The sequence below is a fragment of the Heterodontus francisci genome, chromosome 3 (genome assembly GCF_036365525.1).
Source record: "Heterodontus francisci isolate sHetFra1 chromosome 3, sHetFra1.hap1, whole genome shotgun sequence".
Classification (NCBI taxonomy): domain Eukaryota; kingdom Metazoa; phylum Chordata; class Chondrichthyes; order Heterodontiformes; family Heterodontidae; genus Heterodontus; species Heterodontus francisci.
Window position 1 is genome coordinate 84,527,524 of NC_090373.1, and position 17,731 is coordinate 84,545,254.

General features: G+C 41.9%; 1 protein-coding gene across 2 annotated transcripts in view; it reads left to right on the top strand.

Moving 5' to 3' along the window:
- gareml (GRB2 associated, regulator of MAPK1-like) overlaps nt 1-17,731 on the top strand; it is a 223,558-nt gene that overhangs the window by 195,272 nt on the left and 10,555 nt on the right. For both annotated transcript variants that reach the window (XM_068017826.1, XM_068017834.1), the window contains one exon: nt 12,149-12,318. In XM_068017826.1, coding sequence (XP_067873927.1) covers nt 12,149-12,318 — 170 coding nt within the window. The remainder of the gene's footprint in view (nt 1-12,148; nt 12,319-17,731) is intronic.

Sequence of the window (17,731 nt, forward strand, 5' to 3'; positions counted from 1 at the left end):
TTTTCAGGGCCAGTGAGGCTGTTCAGCACTATTTATCAACTTAGTATGCCATTTATAAATCCAGTTACACCTCAATCAACAAGGAATAACTTTTCAAGGATTTTTACAGGAAGGCTAATAGCCTAAAAGGGCAAGTTCTCATCATTTCAGTGATTTCTAATTGATTGCAGACTGGGGGACTTCAGCAGTGCACCCTACGGGGAAGCATAAATTCACTGACAGAAACTTCTAGACTTCTGTGTTTAACTGCACATGTGCAGACTGTGAAGATGTCAGTTTCAGAGGAATAATGTTGGTGAGCACTGACAGTTTTGCCATTATTACTACTGCAAAGTCTGGGCCAACCAGTTCTGGTTAATTTTTTTACTCATTCTTGGGATGTGGGCATCGCTGGCTATGCCAGCATTTATTGTACATCCCTCATTGCCCATGAGAAGGTGGTAGTGAATTGCCTTCTTGAACCGCTGCAGTGCAGGTGGGGTAGGTACACCCACAGTGCTGTTAGGAAGGGAGTTTCAGGATTTTGACCCAGTGACAGTGAAGGAAAGGCGATATAGTTCCAAGTCAGGATGGTGAGTAACTTGGAGGGGAACTTGCAGGTGGTGGTGTTCCCATGCAACTGCTGCCCTTGTCTTTCTAGGTGGTAGAGGTTGTGGGTTTGGGCAGGTGCTGTCTAAGGAGCCTTGGTGTGTTCCAATCTAAAATTCTTGTTTTAAGCCACTTTTTCCCTCTCAAACTCTTATATTTAACTCAATGAAATAAAAAGAGAAAAACAGTGCTGGAAATGTAGAAAAAAATAGGAAATACTAGAAATACCCAGCCAGTTGATCAGGATCTGAAAGGAAAAGAGGCAGGATAACAATTTGGGTGCAGGTCCTTCATCATAACTGGAAAACAGCAGGCAATCCTTTTATAGGACTGACCGAAACATGTAGGAAAGGGAATCATAATAGGCAAGTGTCATGAGTCAGATGTGCTGATTATTAATACAAAGAGGCAGCTAATGGCTTTGACAGCCTGTGAGCAGATATTTTAAAAGCAGAAATTTAGGGACATTAGAAATTTTCTTCATGTCGATGTGAATGAACATTGATTGGATTGAGTAACAAGATGAGTTTGTTATGTTTGTCAAAATCTATTTAATGTTTACAGGCACTTCTGTGATCTTCAGAATTAGAAATGAGAAAGAATATTTTGGGAGAGGATTTACTGAAAGGTTTCAAATATGAACTGCTGTCAGTGATGCCACAGTATCTGCTTTGACTAAAATCAAGTGAACAGTTCAGTATTACAGCCAAATTAACCAAACCTGTTTGGGAAAACATGTACAATATTTAGAACCTTGTCATAGACACCTAGCCTTTATATAAAATGATGATCTGAAGTTTCCAAAGGTGATTGTTTTCTTTAAATTGGTTCTTGCCACAATAACAACTTGCATGTAGATAGCACCTTTAATTTAGTAAACATCCCCGGGTTCTTTACCGAGGAGCACTGTACGCCATGCAGTAACAAAAGAGTTGGGGAGGTGACTTGCCATCTCACATGTTCTTGCTTGTCCCATTATATCAATTACAGATGAGGCCACCTCTGATCGTTTCTTTGTATTACTCACCACCCACATCCCCCTTCCAAGCCCCAACCCTAGCTCCTTCTGTAACTGCCCTTGAAGAAAACGATCCCCCAATTCACTTACAACTGCACTTTCAAAACCCCAACTATCTAGGCTTTGGTTCTCCGTTCACCACAAAATGTCTGCATCTATTGATTTGTTCACCCGCACCCTCACCTCCGCCTTTGATGCCCTAGTCCCCAATTAAACTATTACTCTCTCTCAGCCTGGCCGTTACCCCTGGTATGGCTCAAAATAAATAAGTATGATCTGATAGCCATTACAGAGATATAGCTGCAGGATGACATAGATTGGGAATATTGAAGAGACATGACATTTAGGAAGGCAGGAAGCTAGGAAAAGGTGGAGGGATGGCTCTGTTAATTAATGATGGTATTAGCACAATAGTGAGGGATGACCTAAGTTCAGGAAACCAAGATGTAGAAGCGGTTTGGCTAGAGATAAGAAATGATAAAGGCAAGACGTCACTTGTGGTAGTAGTGTACAGGCCCCCTAACAGTAACCATAGGGAAGGACAGGGTATAAAGGAAGAAATAATGGGAGCTTGTCAGAAAGGTACGACGATAATCATTGGGGATTTCAATCTACACGTAGACTGGAAAATCAGATGGGCAAAGGTAGCCTAGATGAATAGTTCATAGAATGTTTTTGGGATAGTTTCTTAGAACATCATGTTCTGGAACAAGCCAGAGAGCAGGCAAAACTAGACCTGGTATTATGCAACAAGATAGGATTAATTAATGACCTCATAGTGAATGCACCCCTAGGCAACAGTGATCATAATATGATTGAATTTTACATTTAGTTTCAGGGAGAGAAGAGTGGGTCTAAGACTAGTACTTTAAACTTAAATAAGGGCACTTATGAAGCCATGAAAGCAGAGCTAGCTAAAGTGAACTGGCAAATTAGGTTAAGGGATAGGTCAATAGAGATGCAGTGGCAGACATTTAAGGGGATATTTCAGAATACACAGAATAGATACATTCCAACAAGAAAGGAAAATTCCAAGGGGAGGACCCACTGTCCATGGTTAACTATAAAAGTTAAAGATAGTATCAAACTTAAAGAAAAAGCATATAATTGTACAAAGATGGGTGGCAGATCAGAAGATTGGACAGAATATAAAAAACAGCAAAGGGTTAATAAGGATGGAAAATAGAGTACAAGAGAAAGCTAGCAAGAAATATAAAAACAGATAGTAAGAGTTTCTATAGATATTTGAAAAAGAAAAGATTGAACAAAGTGAGCATTGGTCCTACAGAAAGTGAGTCTGGGGAATTAATAAGGGAAAATAAGGAGATGGCAGATGAATTGAACAGGTATTTTGTATCGGTCTTCACTATAGAGGATACAAGTAACATTCCAGTATTAGCTGTAAATCAGGAAATGGAAGGGGGGGAGTAACTCAAGAAAATTACAGTCACCAGGGAAGTGGTACTGAGCAAATTGTTGGAGCTGCGGGCTGACAAGTACCTGATCCTGATGGACTGCGTCCTAGGGTGTTAAAAGAAGTGGCTAGTGAGATAGTTGATGCGTTGATTTTAATTTTCCAAAATTCCCTAGATTCGCGGAACTCCATTAGATTGGAAAATAGCAAACGTAACTCCTTTATTCAAAAAGGGAGGGAGACAGAGGGCTGCATTTTACAAGCTCGCGGTGACGAGCTTCAAAGATGGCGGCCCGCAAGCATAGGATTTACTCTGTGGAGCCGCCGCAATATTAAACACAGCGACTCATTTACATGGCCGGGGCTACCCAATGATGTGGCGGGGGTGGGCAATCCGTCCCCGCAATGGTGTAAGGCACCACTGCGCAGGCGCTGATGCCATGTTTTGGGCTTCCAGCCATCCAGTACAATTTATATTTTTAAAGGAAAATGACCTGACCCCCTCCCACCACCCCCCAATGACCATCAGATTCATTACTTGCCCTCTCCGCCCCCAAAAAGTTAACTTGTGCTCCCGACCTTCACCCCACAAAGTTTAAAAACTTTAACCTTTACCCCCTCCCACCATCCCCAGAGATGGTTGACGACTCCCCGCCTTGAAAACTTACCTGCTCCCCGCTCCCCACCAGTGCTCCGCCTTGGATCTCTGGACGGAGATCTGAAGGCACGGGAGTACCGGTCAGTGGCACGAATATCGCACCGGGACCAACAGTAGGAGCAGGGAAGTAATTTATTCTTGACTTTTAACCATATTCAAATTTTGACACTGTCGCCAAGTGACGGGGGGTTGCAGGGGGCTTCCACAAGGACTTGCTGCCACCGACAATATGGGGCCAGGCCTTCCCGGCATCTAGGCCCATGGCGGGCCTCTCCAGGAGGCATTTTCCAGCTTCATCCCGCCACGACCCCCGGCATTGGGGGGTCTGTAAAATTCACTCCAGAAGGCAAGAAACTACAGGCCAGTTAGCTTAACATCTGTCTTAGGGTAAATGTTAGAGGTTATTATTAAAGATGTTATAGCAGGGCAATTAGAAAAATTCAAGGTTATCAGGGAGAGTCAACATGGTTTTGTGAAAGGGAAATCATGTTTAACCAATTTATTGGAGTTCTTTGAAGAACTAACATGTGCTGTAGATAAAGGGGAACTGGTGGATGTACTGTACTTAGATTTCCAGAAATCATTTAATAAGTTGCCAAATCAAAGGTTATTGCGGAAAATAAAAGCTCATGGTGTAATGGGTAACATATTGGCATAGATAGAAGATTGGCTAGCTAACAGGAAAGAGAGTAGGCATAAATGGGTAATTTTCTGGTTGGCTAGGTGTAATGAATGGTGTGTCGCAGGGGTCAGTGCTGGGCCTCAACTTTTTACACTTTATATAAATGACTTGGATGAAGGGACCGAAGGTATGGTTGCTGAATTTGCTGATGACACAAAGAGGTCGGAAAGTAAGTTGTGAAGAGGATATAAGGAGGCTACAAAGGGATATGGATAGGTTAGTGATTTGGCAAACTCCTGCACCTAATTCGTATGTTCGTATGGCCCAACCATCATCAAGTACTTCAATAATGACACATGCTGTGTGATAAAGTCAGAAATAATGCTATTCACTGATGAATCTCCAGTGTTCGGCTCCATTTACAACTTGTTTAATAATGGAACAGACTATACCAGCCTACAGTAGGACTAGACAACATTAAGCTGTGGGCTGTCAAGTGGCAGGTAATATTCACACCACAAAAGAGTCAGGTAATGGTCATCTCAAAAAAGTAAAAGCCCAACCAGGACCCCTTGACCTTGAATGGTGCCACCATCACAGAGCCCCTCACTGTCAAAATTCTGTTCTTTACCATTGATCTGAAGTTTAACTGGACCAGCAATTATCAACAATATGGCGACAAGAGCAGGACAAAAGTTGAGTCTTCTGTGACGAGTGACTCATCGCCTGTTCCCTCAATGCCTCACCACCATCTGCATGGCTCTAATCAGGACTGTTATGGAATACTCACACTCACCTAGAAGGGTACTGCCACAACAACACTCAAGAAGCTTGATACAAAGTAATGAGTTTGATTGGTACCCTTGCCACTGAACTAGGCATTCATCCCCTCCATCACTGTGATCCCAGTATATATTATCTACTTGCAGTGTGCACGACAACAACTTCCCAAGCTTACTTTGACAGCATGTCCCAGCCCTGCAACCTCTGTGACTGAAAGGAACAAAAGCAGCAATGCCATAGGAACACTCCCATCTAAGTCACCTACAACAACAATATGCATTTATATAACACCTTTAATGTAATGTCCCAAGGTGCATCACAGGAGCATTATCAAAACAAATGTGACACCTAGCCACATGTGACACCTACTACCTAGACACCTGGGATCGGGAAGGAGTAGGTTTTAAGGAGCACCTTAATGGAAGAAGGAGATGTTTAGGGAGGGAATTTCCGAGCTTAGGGTCCAGGCAGCTGAAAAACTTTGAAGCACCATCCAGACTTTGACGTATATCATTGGTAATTCATCAAAATCCTTGAATTCCCTACTTAACATCATCATGGGAGCACCATTACTGCATCGATCGCAGTAGTCCAAGGAGAAGGCCAATCACCACCTCCTCAGTGCCAACCAGGGATATGCAATAAATGTGACCATGCAAATAATGCTGCCCATATGCTTAGAACAACTTTTTTAAAATTGTGGACAAAGCATGCAAGTATAGTGCTTTTGATTGGGCTTATAGCCTGGTACATCATGCTGGTAATAATTCCTGGTGCTATATGAGTGGAATTGATTCTTGTAGAACACAGAGAAAGACACTACTGAATTATCTTCTGTTATGTTGCAGGGTGTTCTACACAGGGAGCCTCAGAAGACCTTATTTAGGTTAAATAGATAAACCTGTAAAAGATTCAACCCTCCTTAAAATAGAATTCAGAACGTTTGGGCTAATTTTGGGGTACCATGCCACACAGTGAAGAATACAGGCAGATAACCTGCTTCCAGTACATTACCAGCAGTGTTGGTAAAGATAGACAGCAGTTTAAGAACATAAGAACTTAAGAACCAGGAGCAGGAATAGGCAATTCAACTCCTCGAGCCTGCTCCGCCATTCAATACGATCATGGCTGATCTCATCTCAGCCTCAACTCCACTTTCCTGCCCATTCTTCAACCCATTACTAATTAAACATCTGTCTATCTCCTCCTTAAATTTACCCAATGTCCCGGCATCCACTGCATTCTGGGGTAGTGAATTCCACAGATTCACAACCCTTTGAGAGAAGTAATTTCTCCTCATTTCTCTTTTAAATCTACTACCCCTTATCCTAAAACTATGACCTCTCGTTCTAGATTTCCCCACAAGAGGAAACATCCCCTCTATGTCTACTTTGTCAATCCCCTTAATCATCTTATATACCTCAATTAGATCTCCTCTCATTCTTCTAAACTCCAGAGAGCAAAGGCCGAAACTGCTCAATCTCTCTTCATAAGACAAGCCTCCCATCTCTGGAATCAGTCTAGTGAACCTCCTCTGAACTGCCTCCAATGCAACTACATCCTTTCTCAAGTAAGGGGACCAAAACTGTACGCAATACTCCAGGTGCGGTCTCACTAACGCCTTGTACAGTTGCAGCAACACTTCCCTACTTTTATACTCTATTCCTTTGGCAATAAATGCCCAAATTCCATTTAGAATGTTTAGAGTGTCTTGCCCTTTTATTTTTCTCTCCTTTCTTGTGAAGAAGCATCTCTCCTCAATATTACTTGAAATATTTCAGAACAAGAACCACTGACTTCAGTATTTTTAGATGTCGAGCATAAACAATTTAGGTTAATATTGTTTTATTTACCAAAATAGGGGTTGTTCTGCTCTTGAAAAGCAAAGTGTCGGGGATGTGGTGAGACTTGAGCTGTTGTGATTACATCTTGCAAGGCTACCAGCAGCCCAGCATGTAATCACATGTGCCAGATGCTGTTTAATAGTTTTTAATTACAAGTGATACACTTACCCTTGGAATGCTAACATTTTCAAGCTTATATTGAGCTTTTATTTAGAAGAAGTCAGGCATTCTTTTACACACATATTTGAGAACGTAAGTAGGTGCTACTTCTGGTCACAACTGCATCTGGTTTTCTCAACCTCTTGACTAACTAGAGGAGGAAGACTGGAGTTCTTAAATGAAATGCTGAACATTGCAAAATTTGGTGTAATCAAATAGATTGGTTGGGGTATGTTTGTAGCCTCACCACAAATGGTTAGAGGGAAGAAGATGGATATTTGTCTGGAAATATTGACTTTCATAAAGTGACTGACAGCCAGAGATGCAGGATGATGTTGTTTGAGTAATGCAAGAGTTAAGCGTTTTGGTAATGTGCAACATTTAGGCCTGCCAGTTAATTGTTCGGTGTGCAGCAGCTGTTCCTGTGGGGAGTGCTTAACTTTCAGTTGTCTCTTCCTGTAAGGTAGGACCATCTCTGCCCACTGACAAATTGCTTTCTGTTTCCAGTATGATAAATAATTTATGCCACTTTAAATGTTTTTAATGCCAGTAACAAGAAACGGAAATGTAATTCCAGCCTCTCTCCAAAAGAGCATATGTGTCTGTAATCTCCTTTCTTGCATTTCTTATTCACACCAACTGTCAGGACTGTCCATTCACTCATTACTAAAGATATGAATATTTTAATATGTGTACAAATATTGCCCAAGCATTGTAACCTTGATTCACTTTATGACCTCTTTTAGTCAGAAAGCAAACACTAGTGGTACAAATTGATGAGGATGCATTTTCTGCAGGAGATTTTGAAAAGTCAATATCCAGAGTAGGTGTCAAGTTATTATTATTTCCCTGATTATTGTTTCCTTATTTGAAATAGGTGAGTTAGCAATATATGGGGTCCGTGCTTGACATCTGTTAATATAAACCTATGTACTGACATAAGTGAAAGATCTTCTGGTGATCAACGTACCTGTCCACTTGTAGCAGGTTTGATAAATGGAGGATACAAAATTTTACAAACCTGAGTGATGAGAAGGCACCTTACAATATGTTATGTATACAGATTATACTATAAACAATGCAAACCCTTGATTTAACTCTATGTGAACATTTATAGAATGTTTCAGGGAAAAAAAAGAATATATGAGACATATTTCAGCAATGTAAAGGATTTCAGTGGGTGTAAGTATCATATGAAGTTTATCGTCTTGCAGATCGCAATCAGTAGCAGAATCACTGACTTGAGCCCAACATAATTTGAACCAGATGTGCATTATTGCCACAGTTCATACACTTTTAATGCTGGGACTGATTCCACAATGACTGGCACTGGTAATGCAGGTGCAAAAACATGGGGCTGAATTTAGTGGAGCTAGTGGGGGTCCTGACGCGGGGCCAAAAAGGCGAGGGGAACCCTGCCTCAGCCCTCGGACCATTCTCCCCCCCCCACCCTGGCACAATTCAATGGCGATCGGGCACTTCTGCCTCCCAGAGCTGCCAGCCAATCAGAGGGCCAGCAGCTCAGTAGTCTCGGAAGCATCACCAGGAGTGGTGGCCACTGCCGGTACTCCAGGAGGCCTGGGACCAAGCCCAGTGCTGGACCGCCAGACCCAAGGTAAGTGTGGCGGGGTCGCCGGGGCCAGTCCAATAGGCCCCGGTGAGGGGGTGTGGGTGGAGAGTGGGCATTGAGGGCGGGGTGGGGGGGGTCGTTGGCGGAGAGGTGGCCTTTGCCACCAGGGGCCCTCTGTTGGCCACAGATTGTCCATGGAGCAGGCACCCTCCCCCAAGCCCGCAGGGAGACTGCCTTGTTTTCCGGGCGACTTCCCCGTGTGGCAGAGGCCATCCCTGCCACTGGTTTAATTCCAGTGGCGGCGGGAAGAGGCCCTTAATTCGTTAGTGATTGGCCATTTAAGGACCTCAAGTGACCTTTGGGCGGGAAGGGCATCCTCAGCCTTTCCCTCCCTTGACTTAATTGCAGAGCAACGGGAAGGCTATGGGCTCTTTGTCCCCCCCACTTTCTGCCGCTATTCTATGGGCCTCCCCACCTCCCAGCCCGTCTCCCAGGGGCCCATTAAATTCTGCCCACATGTGCATTAACAGGTCTGCAAGTCTTAGGCCTGCCAATCCCTCGAAGTGCCGAGCAAGCTATAACATCCTGGCTCAGGTGCAAGGGATCAGAAGACAAGTGCATATGGAATGCATTTCTCTCATTAACCATGGAAAATTTATCAAAATAATTTGTTGCTACCACAACCTGGACTCAGCACTGGGAAAGTGCTGCAAATGGTCAGTGTTTGGCTCACGACCTATTAAAATGTTTTGGGACTTCCAGTCTTAATGGGAAATATTAGGGTAGAGTTCAATTTACCACCCAGGTGTAAAACTAGTGTTGTGTGATTTCAATGGAAATTAAAATTGGGTGCTTTCTGTAATGGGTTAACTGATCTGCAGTGCCAGTTTTATGCCCGCATAGGAAGTGAAAACCTACCCTATTAGTTTTATTGAATCAAAGTTAGGGTGACTGCCTGCTATTTTGCACATTCTGGCAACTCTTCTTCCCATTCTGCTTGTGGCCTACTGCATCGAATCTTTTTTCCTCCTATTTACTATTTGTAGGTGTTTTCTCAGTGCTACTTAATGTACTAGTGCTACAATTCTGATCATGGGTATGCTGGCTCTTATATTACTATATTTGTTGGTTCTGGAGGAGGAAGAGGAGGGTCAGAGAAGGCATGAGGAAGAGACAAGTGTGCTTACATCTTAGGCAGTCATGACACACCTACCCTTACTCAATTATGCAGTGTACAGACCAAGGTGCACCTACCTTGACGATAGAGGGGTACCTGGAGCTGTTCTCAGGCCCAGCAGCAGCCAGACAGGAGACTCTAGAAGGACACGAAGACATTTTTCAAAGCTTCATTGATGGTTGACTGTGTTGCATTTGAAGTTCAAAGGCAAGCGAGGACTGATTGCAGTCACAGTTTTATCTTATATTGTGCAGAGAAACTGGCCCCTTTATTTACTGGAGTGGGATTTCCAAGACTGGGGGAGAGGTTCTGGTCCGGGATTCGCTAAATTCTGTGGAGCTTTAACTCCATGGCGGGGATGTTTCTTTAACAAGTTCCTTGCCTGGAGGCCAGCCTGATTGACAGGCTTGGCTCCCTGTCGGGAGAGGAATGCTGGAGAAGAGGCTGCTGTGCAGGAGCAGGTGTATTTGTGCTTCTCAGGGCAGAAATCAGAGTGGAAAGGTGGGTACGGCATGGTTTGGATTAAGAATTGTGGGGAATGATCGTTACATGACAGAATTGATAATATGGTATTATGAATAGAATATTTCAATAGTTATTTTAACATAATATAGTCACCTATAACTAATTATCATCCTTGCAACAACCTCACAGACACTCATCAAATAAGGTCATCTTCCTTCCTCAGCTGTACTATGATGCATTTTAGAAGGACAGCTGGGGCTGTCACTTTGGATTATACTAGAATTGCATGGAATTTTATCGCACAGAAACAGGCCATTTGGCCCAATACTACCATGTTGGTGCTTGTGCTCCACACAAGCCTCCTCACATCTCACTTCATCTCAACCTATCAATATATCCTTCTATTTCTTTCTCCCTTATGTACATATGTAGCTTTTCCTTGAATGCATTCAAAGCTACACAATCTTGGAAGACATTCTGTGGAGTAATGCACAGCCAGTAGTGCCTCATAAGTCAGCATGTCCATCTTTAAATAACCCCAACATGGTGGTGATTTGTGAATCTGCTGCAGTATTTTTTAGCAACACCTATTTCAGTGAGTCATAGGGTCGGATTTTCAAAGGGCCGCAGGGTCGGGAGCCAGAGCGGACACACTTTGAAGATCGTGGTCCTGGAGGTCATCTCCAGAATCTGACGCCTTTGGGGACAGTCCACTATTTTCATTGGCAGGGCAGCGGTGGGGAAGGAGATGGGGAAGCTGCTTGCCTCAAATTAAGGACCCATTTAGCTCCTTTAGGAGCTTGTTAACAGGCTGGGGAGGTCAGCATTACAATTTTGTTTAGGGATTCCGGTGAACCTGAAGAGTCTGGTGCACGTTAGTGCACAGCTGTCGGGTTCACTGTGCAGCAAAGGGAAAGTGTTCCTTAAATGTTTAAAGTTATTGGGAGCCCCAGCATCCTATGCGGGGATGTTCATTATATCTTTGTTTTGGCCATTTCACCTCTGTTCCATTTTATATTTGCTGCTGCCCCTCTGAGGAGCTGCCCGCTCCCCTCAGCACGGTAACTACAGGCCCCCATCATGGCTGCCACTCGCCTTTGCCTCTGGTGCCAGGCAAGCAGCTCCCGCCTCCTGGAGGCACTCAACTCCTCTAATTGGGCTCTGAGCACGCCTCCTGCACAATCAGGCCATTAGCATTTAAAAATAGCATCTTGTGAGCAACATAGTGGAGGTGCAGGGTCGGGACCCGGAAATTATCCAGATGTCAGGTTCCCAACTCCAGCTGGAAAATCAAACCCATTCGGTCTGTTCAGCAAAGAAAAGGTTCAACTTGAAGATCACACTAAATTATTCAACAATTATGTGAACGAGCGAAGTTGGATCGTATTGTCAGCAACAGTAACTGCTGGACTGTGAATGCACTGTCAATGAACAGATTAGCTTTGATTCATTCTGCAGAACTTATCTGCACTCCTACCTATTGTTAGTTATGATTTTTTCAAGATTTATCACTTGTCTGACTTACACTTCAAACATAAATTGACAACATGCACGAGATAGCTCCAGAAGGGATTGATCGTTAATGGCATTTTTTGGCACATCACGTGGAAGCCGTGGGTTTCCAACCATCTTTCAGTGAGGATCTGTTCTGCAGCTCAAGAGGCCACCCCAACAAACTATTGTTATTCAATTGACAGGAGATATTCTGATTGCCTTATGTGATGACTTCTGATTTTATTGTGTAGTAAAATTGGCAAAATAGTTCTATTCAAAAGCAGATCGATGCAGCCTTGTTCTGCACTGTGTTTGAATCTTGACATATGTCATCTTTCACTGTTTTCTTTTGATAGGTGAAAGAAGAATGCCGTCTTCTAAATGCACCCCCTATTCCTCCACGGGGTACGAAAGGTGTTCCTACCCCAAGCCCACCAGTTCCACCTCGATTTGCAAAGGCCCAGATCCAGCAAGCCCATTCACCGAGCCCTAGCCTGTCTTATTACTCATCTGGTCTTCACGAGATGTAAGTGGCAATAGTTATAAATAATGGATGCAAACTTTGTAGGATTCTATGGGTCATTGATTTCTCCTAATTAAAAAAAATTGCAATTTAATCCATCACCATTCAGGAAATGAATTCTCCCTTCCCACCCTCATTAATAAAACATATATACATATATTATCTATTTAACCATCCGTATATTATCAAAAATCCTGCATTTAAGCTGTCCAAATCCTGTCCAAAAATCTTCCCATTGTCACCAATTTTAGTAATGATATTTTGTCAACATTTAACGTTGAAGCTATCTCTGTAAATATTTTATAATGCCATTTCTCCATGTAAACAGTTGTCGTTCACTGTTTACTGATAAACCAATCAAATCATTCAAAATGCTTTTTGAAAAAATTGAACACCATTTTTTCTCCAGAACTGACATTTCTAATGTTTTAAAGAAAATTCAAAAAAGTTACATATTTCACAATAAAATCACTAATTTATCCATTATATTTTTATTTGTGTCTTTCAATGCCTCCCTTAAAGTTATTATATCTAAGCCTCAGACATCTTAAAGTTCGCACTTCATCGGGATAATTTTTCCCAGAATTGTTGACAGTGCATTCTGAGCTTGTTGAGTTTGCAGAACTTCCCAGCATGCCTTAGTAGGTTTCAGAGTTGAAGCGTAAGGATGTGTCCTCCATTGGTGTGAAAAATTGTGGAACTTCTTATGCACAGGGTCAGACTAATATCTCCTGTGTTTTGTTGATAGTTAGAAAATGTAACTATCCTAATTAATGACAGCTGTAAGACACACAGTTATACCTACATACAGAGACTTAGGTAAACAGACAGAGACCTGGACTTTTACTTACCTGACCTGTCTGGAGTGGGGAGGACATCGGAGGTTGGAGGCCTGGAAGTGGGGCTGTGGGTGGGGGGTGTGTGGCTAGAGGTCTGGAGGGGGATTTGGAGGCTGGGGGAGTGGGGGGGATGGTTGTGTGGGGGGTAGGTCAGAGGCCTCTGGGTGGTGGAGAATCAGAGGACTAGGGAGTATGGGGAAAGTCGGAGGCCTCAGGGTGGAGGAGTAGAATCAGACGCCTTTGGAGGTGGGGAGGGTGGGAGGAATCAAAGGCCTTGTGGTGAAGGTAGGGGGAGCTGTCCAATCATGGGGGTTGCATAGGCAGGCACACTGGATGCAGGTGGTCGGTGTAAAGGCACTCACCACCTGGATCCAGCAAGTCCTCGCTTGGATATAGCTATCAGGTTCCCCGAGGCTCGCAAAACCCCACCAACCAAAGTTAAAGTCGAAAAGCTGAAGAAGAAGGCTTATGGCCTCATTATCATATTTAAAGTGCCTACCCGCCTCAGTTAAAGCTGGAAGTGGGCAGGTTTGAGGTTGATTTGGGTCGGAATCTGATTTTTAGGATTTTAGCCCCCTCCAATTCAAACCTGCTTTTTCTTTTTGGTTAAACAACACTCCACCCCCCACCACCCCCCAAAGACATTGAGACTCATGCAGAACCCAAGTACAAAGCTCTAAATGCAATGTTTGCAAAGATCTCCTTAAAAACCTACAAACCAGTGCTGCTGGATCCATGACGCCACTCCTCCCATTGCAGTGTCCCTGATAACATATTGTGTGTTACATGTGCTCTCCACTATTTTTTAAATCCTCTTCCCACTGACTCTTTTCCCTCAAAATCTTGCATTTCACCTTTATTTTTTGGAAGCCGCTTGCCTGTTTTTTTGTCCAATTTCTGTTTGCAACTTTTTTAATGTCTTCTTCACCAACTTAAAATCCAACTATCTCATTCAGCAGACTCAATACCCTATTCTTCCTCCAGCCCCAACAACTCACTACCCTTCATTATTAAACTGCAATTACTAACTACCCCAGCAAATATCCTCAATGCCATTCTTGTCAATGCTCATGAAACCCAAACTCCTTATTTCACCAACCCACTTAATCATTCTTACACTTCTCCGAAATCCTTACAATCCAAATAAACTATACTCACAAAGCATGTCATCTAATGCACTGTATGCATCATACTTGCTTCATGTAACATTTTCCTGTCATGCTTATTCTATTTCTGCCATGCTTGTCAGTTACATCTAAAGTGCATCCAATTATACTTCGTGTATAATTGACCTTTGATCAAGCCCTTCAGCTCCTGTCTGCAAAGTAGGTTGCACAGTAGCACTATACTCCCAACCTGAGGGTTACTAGGCTTCTTAAATCTAGCACCAGTCTTTACTGCCACCCAAGCCCCCATTGAACAAGACCTGTGGCCAAGGGTGGTGATCTATGCTCTCGTTAAGAAGTCGCAAAGACATAAATTCTCTAAAATGTCTGGGGAATCCCACCAATATATAAAGAATAGCCAAGTTCCTAGTGGTGAACAGGAAACAAACTTACTTTGCTTAAATGATTTAAGTACTTTTAAAAGGCAAATTAAAATTTTCAAAAATACCTCTCCTCAATGCTCCAGACCTCAGCATTATGCACAATGTTATCTGGGATCCATCACCCGCAGTGGTGATAACCCCAGGAAACTACCCCCAACAGCCCCCACATACACACACACAGTTGCATTATACCAAGCCTTTCCACATCACACTAGAGATCCTTGAGTAAACAATTATCCTTCTACCTTATGCTCCTAAACTCCACATTCCCATTTTATAATACAGTTGTACCCAAGAACCACACCAACATATAACTGCTGCTAAATTTTACAACCTTTCCCTCTCAATTATTCATAAACTGGCAAATATTTACCTCCAATCTGCTACATGTTGCCTACCAGCCTCACATGAATCCTAGCTTTTTAAAAAGAAGACAAAAAGATAGGTACATAAGTAAGGAAATGTGTAGTAATCAAGGACACTCATTCACAATTTTCATTAAAAAGTTGACTGTCATATAATTCCAGTACCAAAAACTTGATAAAAAAAGTACCAGAGTGTCATGTAGCCAAATGCCCTTTGACTTAGTCACTTATTATGGCCCAAATTTTGCAGCTGTAATGATGGCAAAATTATCATCATTTGCTGTCATTACTCCTCTGAAATTGGCAGCAACTTCTGGAGTCTGCAAATGAGCAATTAAATGTGAAAATCTAGAAATTGCTGTCAGTGATTCTACACTTCTCCCACAGGGTGCATACTAAAGGGCTCCAGACTGCAATCAATTAGAAATTGTTGAACTGATGAGAATTTGCCCTTTTCTGCTATTAGTCTCGCTGTAGAAACCCTTGTTGAGTGGGGTGTATCTGGGTTTTTAATGGCATACTAAGTCCATAATCACTGCTAAAAACTCTCTGGCCCTGAAATCTAATTTTATATTTGAGTAATGTCAAATTTCTCCATTATGTTAAAACAAAAATCCACATAATTTTTTAAAACTTTGGTTATGATAATTCAGATACTACCTTAATCCCACCTGTATGTCCAAATCATTCATTTTGCTCTCTGTAAATGTTATAAACTGTGAAGGATAATCAGTACATTTTATTTCCTGGTTTGCTGTCTATGAGAATACTTCAATGTGATTGGCTGCTTATCCTGCGTGATGACGTCAGTGATACTGGACGGCTGGAGATCCCCTTGACTTGCTGCTAGATTCAAACTAATGTTGGGAAAGGGGAAATCTACATCATAGATATCATTATAACTTTGTAGGAAGCTTTCTTCGAGGTCAGCTGTAAGTGCTGCCGCTTCACTGCAGACTGCAAATTCCAGGCCATTAAATCAGTGGCACTTATTATTGTACACTAAACGACATAACATCCCCATTCTTATAAAACAGCGTGATTTCCAGTTGACCCTGAGGAACATCCTTGGCGGAATCTCCTAGTAACAGAATAAAAATGGTACATGTGTACATTCCTTGGCTTGTAATGTAGCAATTCTTATGTTATTTTTTCTTAAATTTCTGTGACTTAATTATAGGTAAATGTGTCTGAAGCAAATTCTTGTAGCCAATTTGCAAATATACACAATTCCTCCAATTTTTTTTTTAGAACAAAATCACCAGTCATTTTTTATGCACAGAGAGATTATTCATTCATGGATAGTATTTTAAAAAGAGGTAAAAAGACAGTCATTTCTTGCTTCCTCTGACCTTGGGGAGACACTGGGGATTTACAAGCAGCTGCCAATCTATGAAGAAATTTCTCCACCAATTAGCATTTAATTTACTCGAGGAATGTTTAACATTAATTAGTATTGAATTTACCATGGAATGTATCTATTTACAGCAAATCAACCATGTGGCCTTAAAGAGACAGCCATTTACACACAGCTCCATCTTGGCATTAAAATAATGCCTTTCTCATTGCATGACACAATGACCCAAATATTGTGCTGTAGCAGGGCATCTAATGGTGTGTATCATTAGTTCGACTTGCCCTTGCACATTTAGTTTTTCTAAATTTTTTCTGTGGCAAGTTGCTGAATGTGTGAGTTGATAATGTTGCAGTGAGGGAAACAGAGCATCGTGGACCTGAGTAAACAGGGCAAGTAACTACATATCTACTTAACTAATCAGATGAAGGATTGGGAACTAAACAGTGCAAAAATTGAGAAAAAAGTGTGAATTAGGCATAGTGAATTCAATGCCAAATCAGACACAGAAAGAGAAGTGGAGGGAAGGGAAAGAAAAATTGGATGAAGAGGGAGAGAGATAAGAGAGACAGAAATTTAGATTTTAAATTTGACATTTTTAAAATATCCAACAACAATTAATACCTGAAGAAACTAAACTCCATAATTGTAATAAATGATTTTCAGTGCCAGAGAGGTTTACTGGCAGTAATTAACATTTAACACTATTTAACAGGGTTCTAGACTGGACTGGACAAGACTTAACTTTCTGTGATAAGTGTAGTTCATTTCTATGGAGCAATTACAGCAGTTTCAATGGTGAGCCAGATAGCAAAATGCTCTTTTCACGCAATTTAGACAGCAACATTTGTCCTTGCTAATTGTTTCCTTTTCACATACCTAAAGAAGCTTTTACAGTCTGCCTTTATGTTTCTAGCTAGCTTACATTTATAATCTCTTTTCCCTTTCTTTCTCAGTTTCTTGCTGCTCCTTTGTTGGACTCTAAATTGCTCCCAATCCTCAGTCTTACCACTTTTTCTGGCGACCTTATAAGCCACTTCCTTTGACCAAATGCAATCTTTAACTTCTTTTGTTAGCCAAAGTTGATTCACCTTTCCTGTTGGGCTTTTGTGTCTAAGATGAATGTATATTTGTTGTAAACTGTGAAATACTTCTTTAAATATTAGCCATTGCCTGTCTACTGTCAAATCTTTTAATGTATTTTCCCAATCCACCATAGCCAACTTACCCCCGTAGCTTCATAGTTTCCTTTGTCAGATTTAAGTCCGTAGTTTCAGAATGAACTATATCTCTTTCAAAATTAATGTAG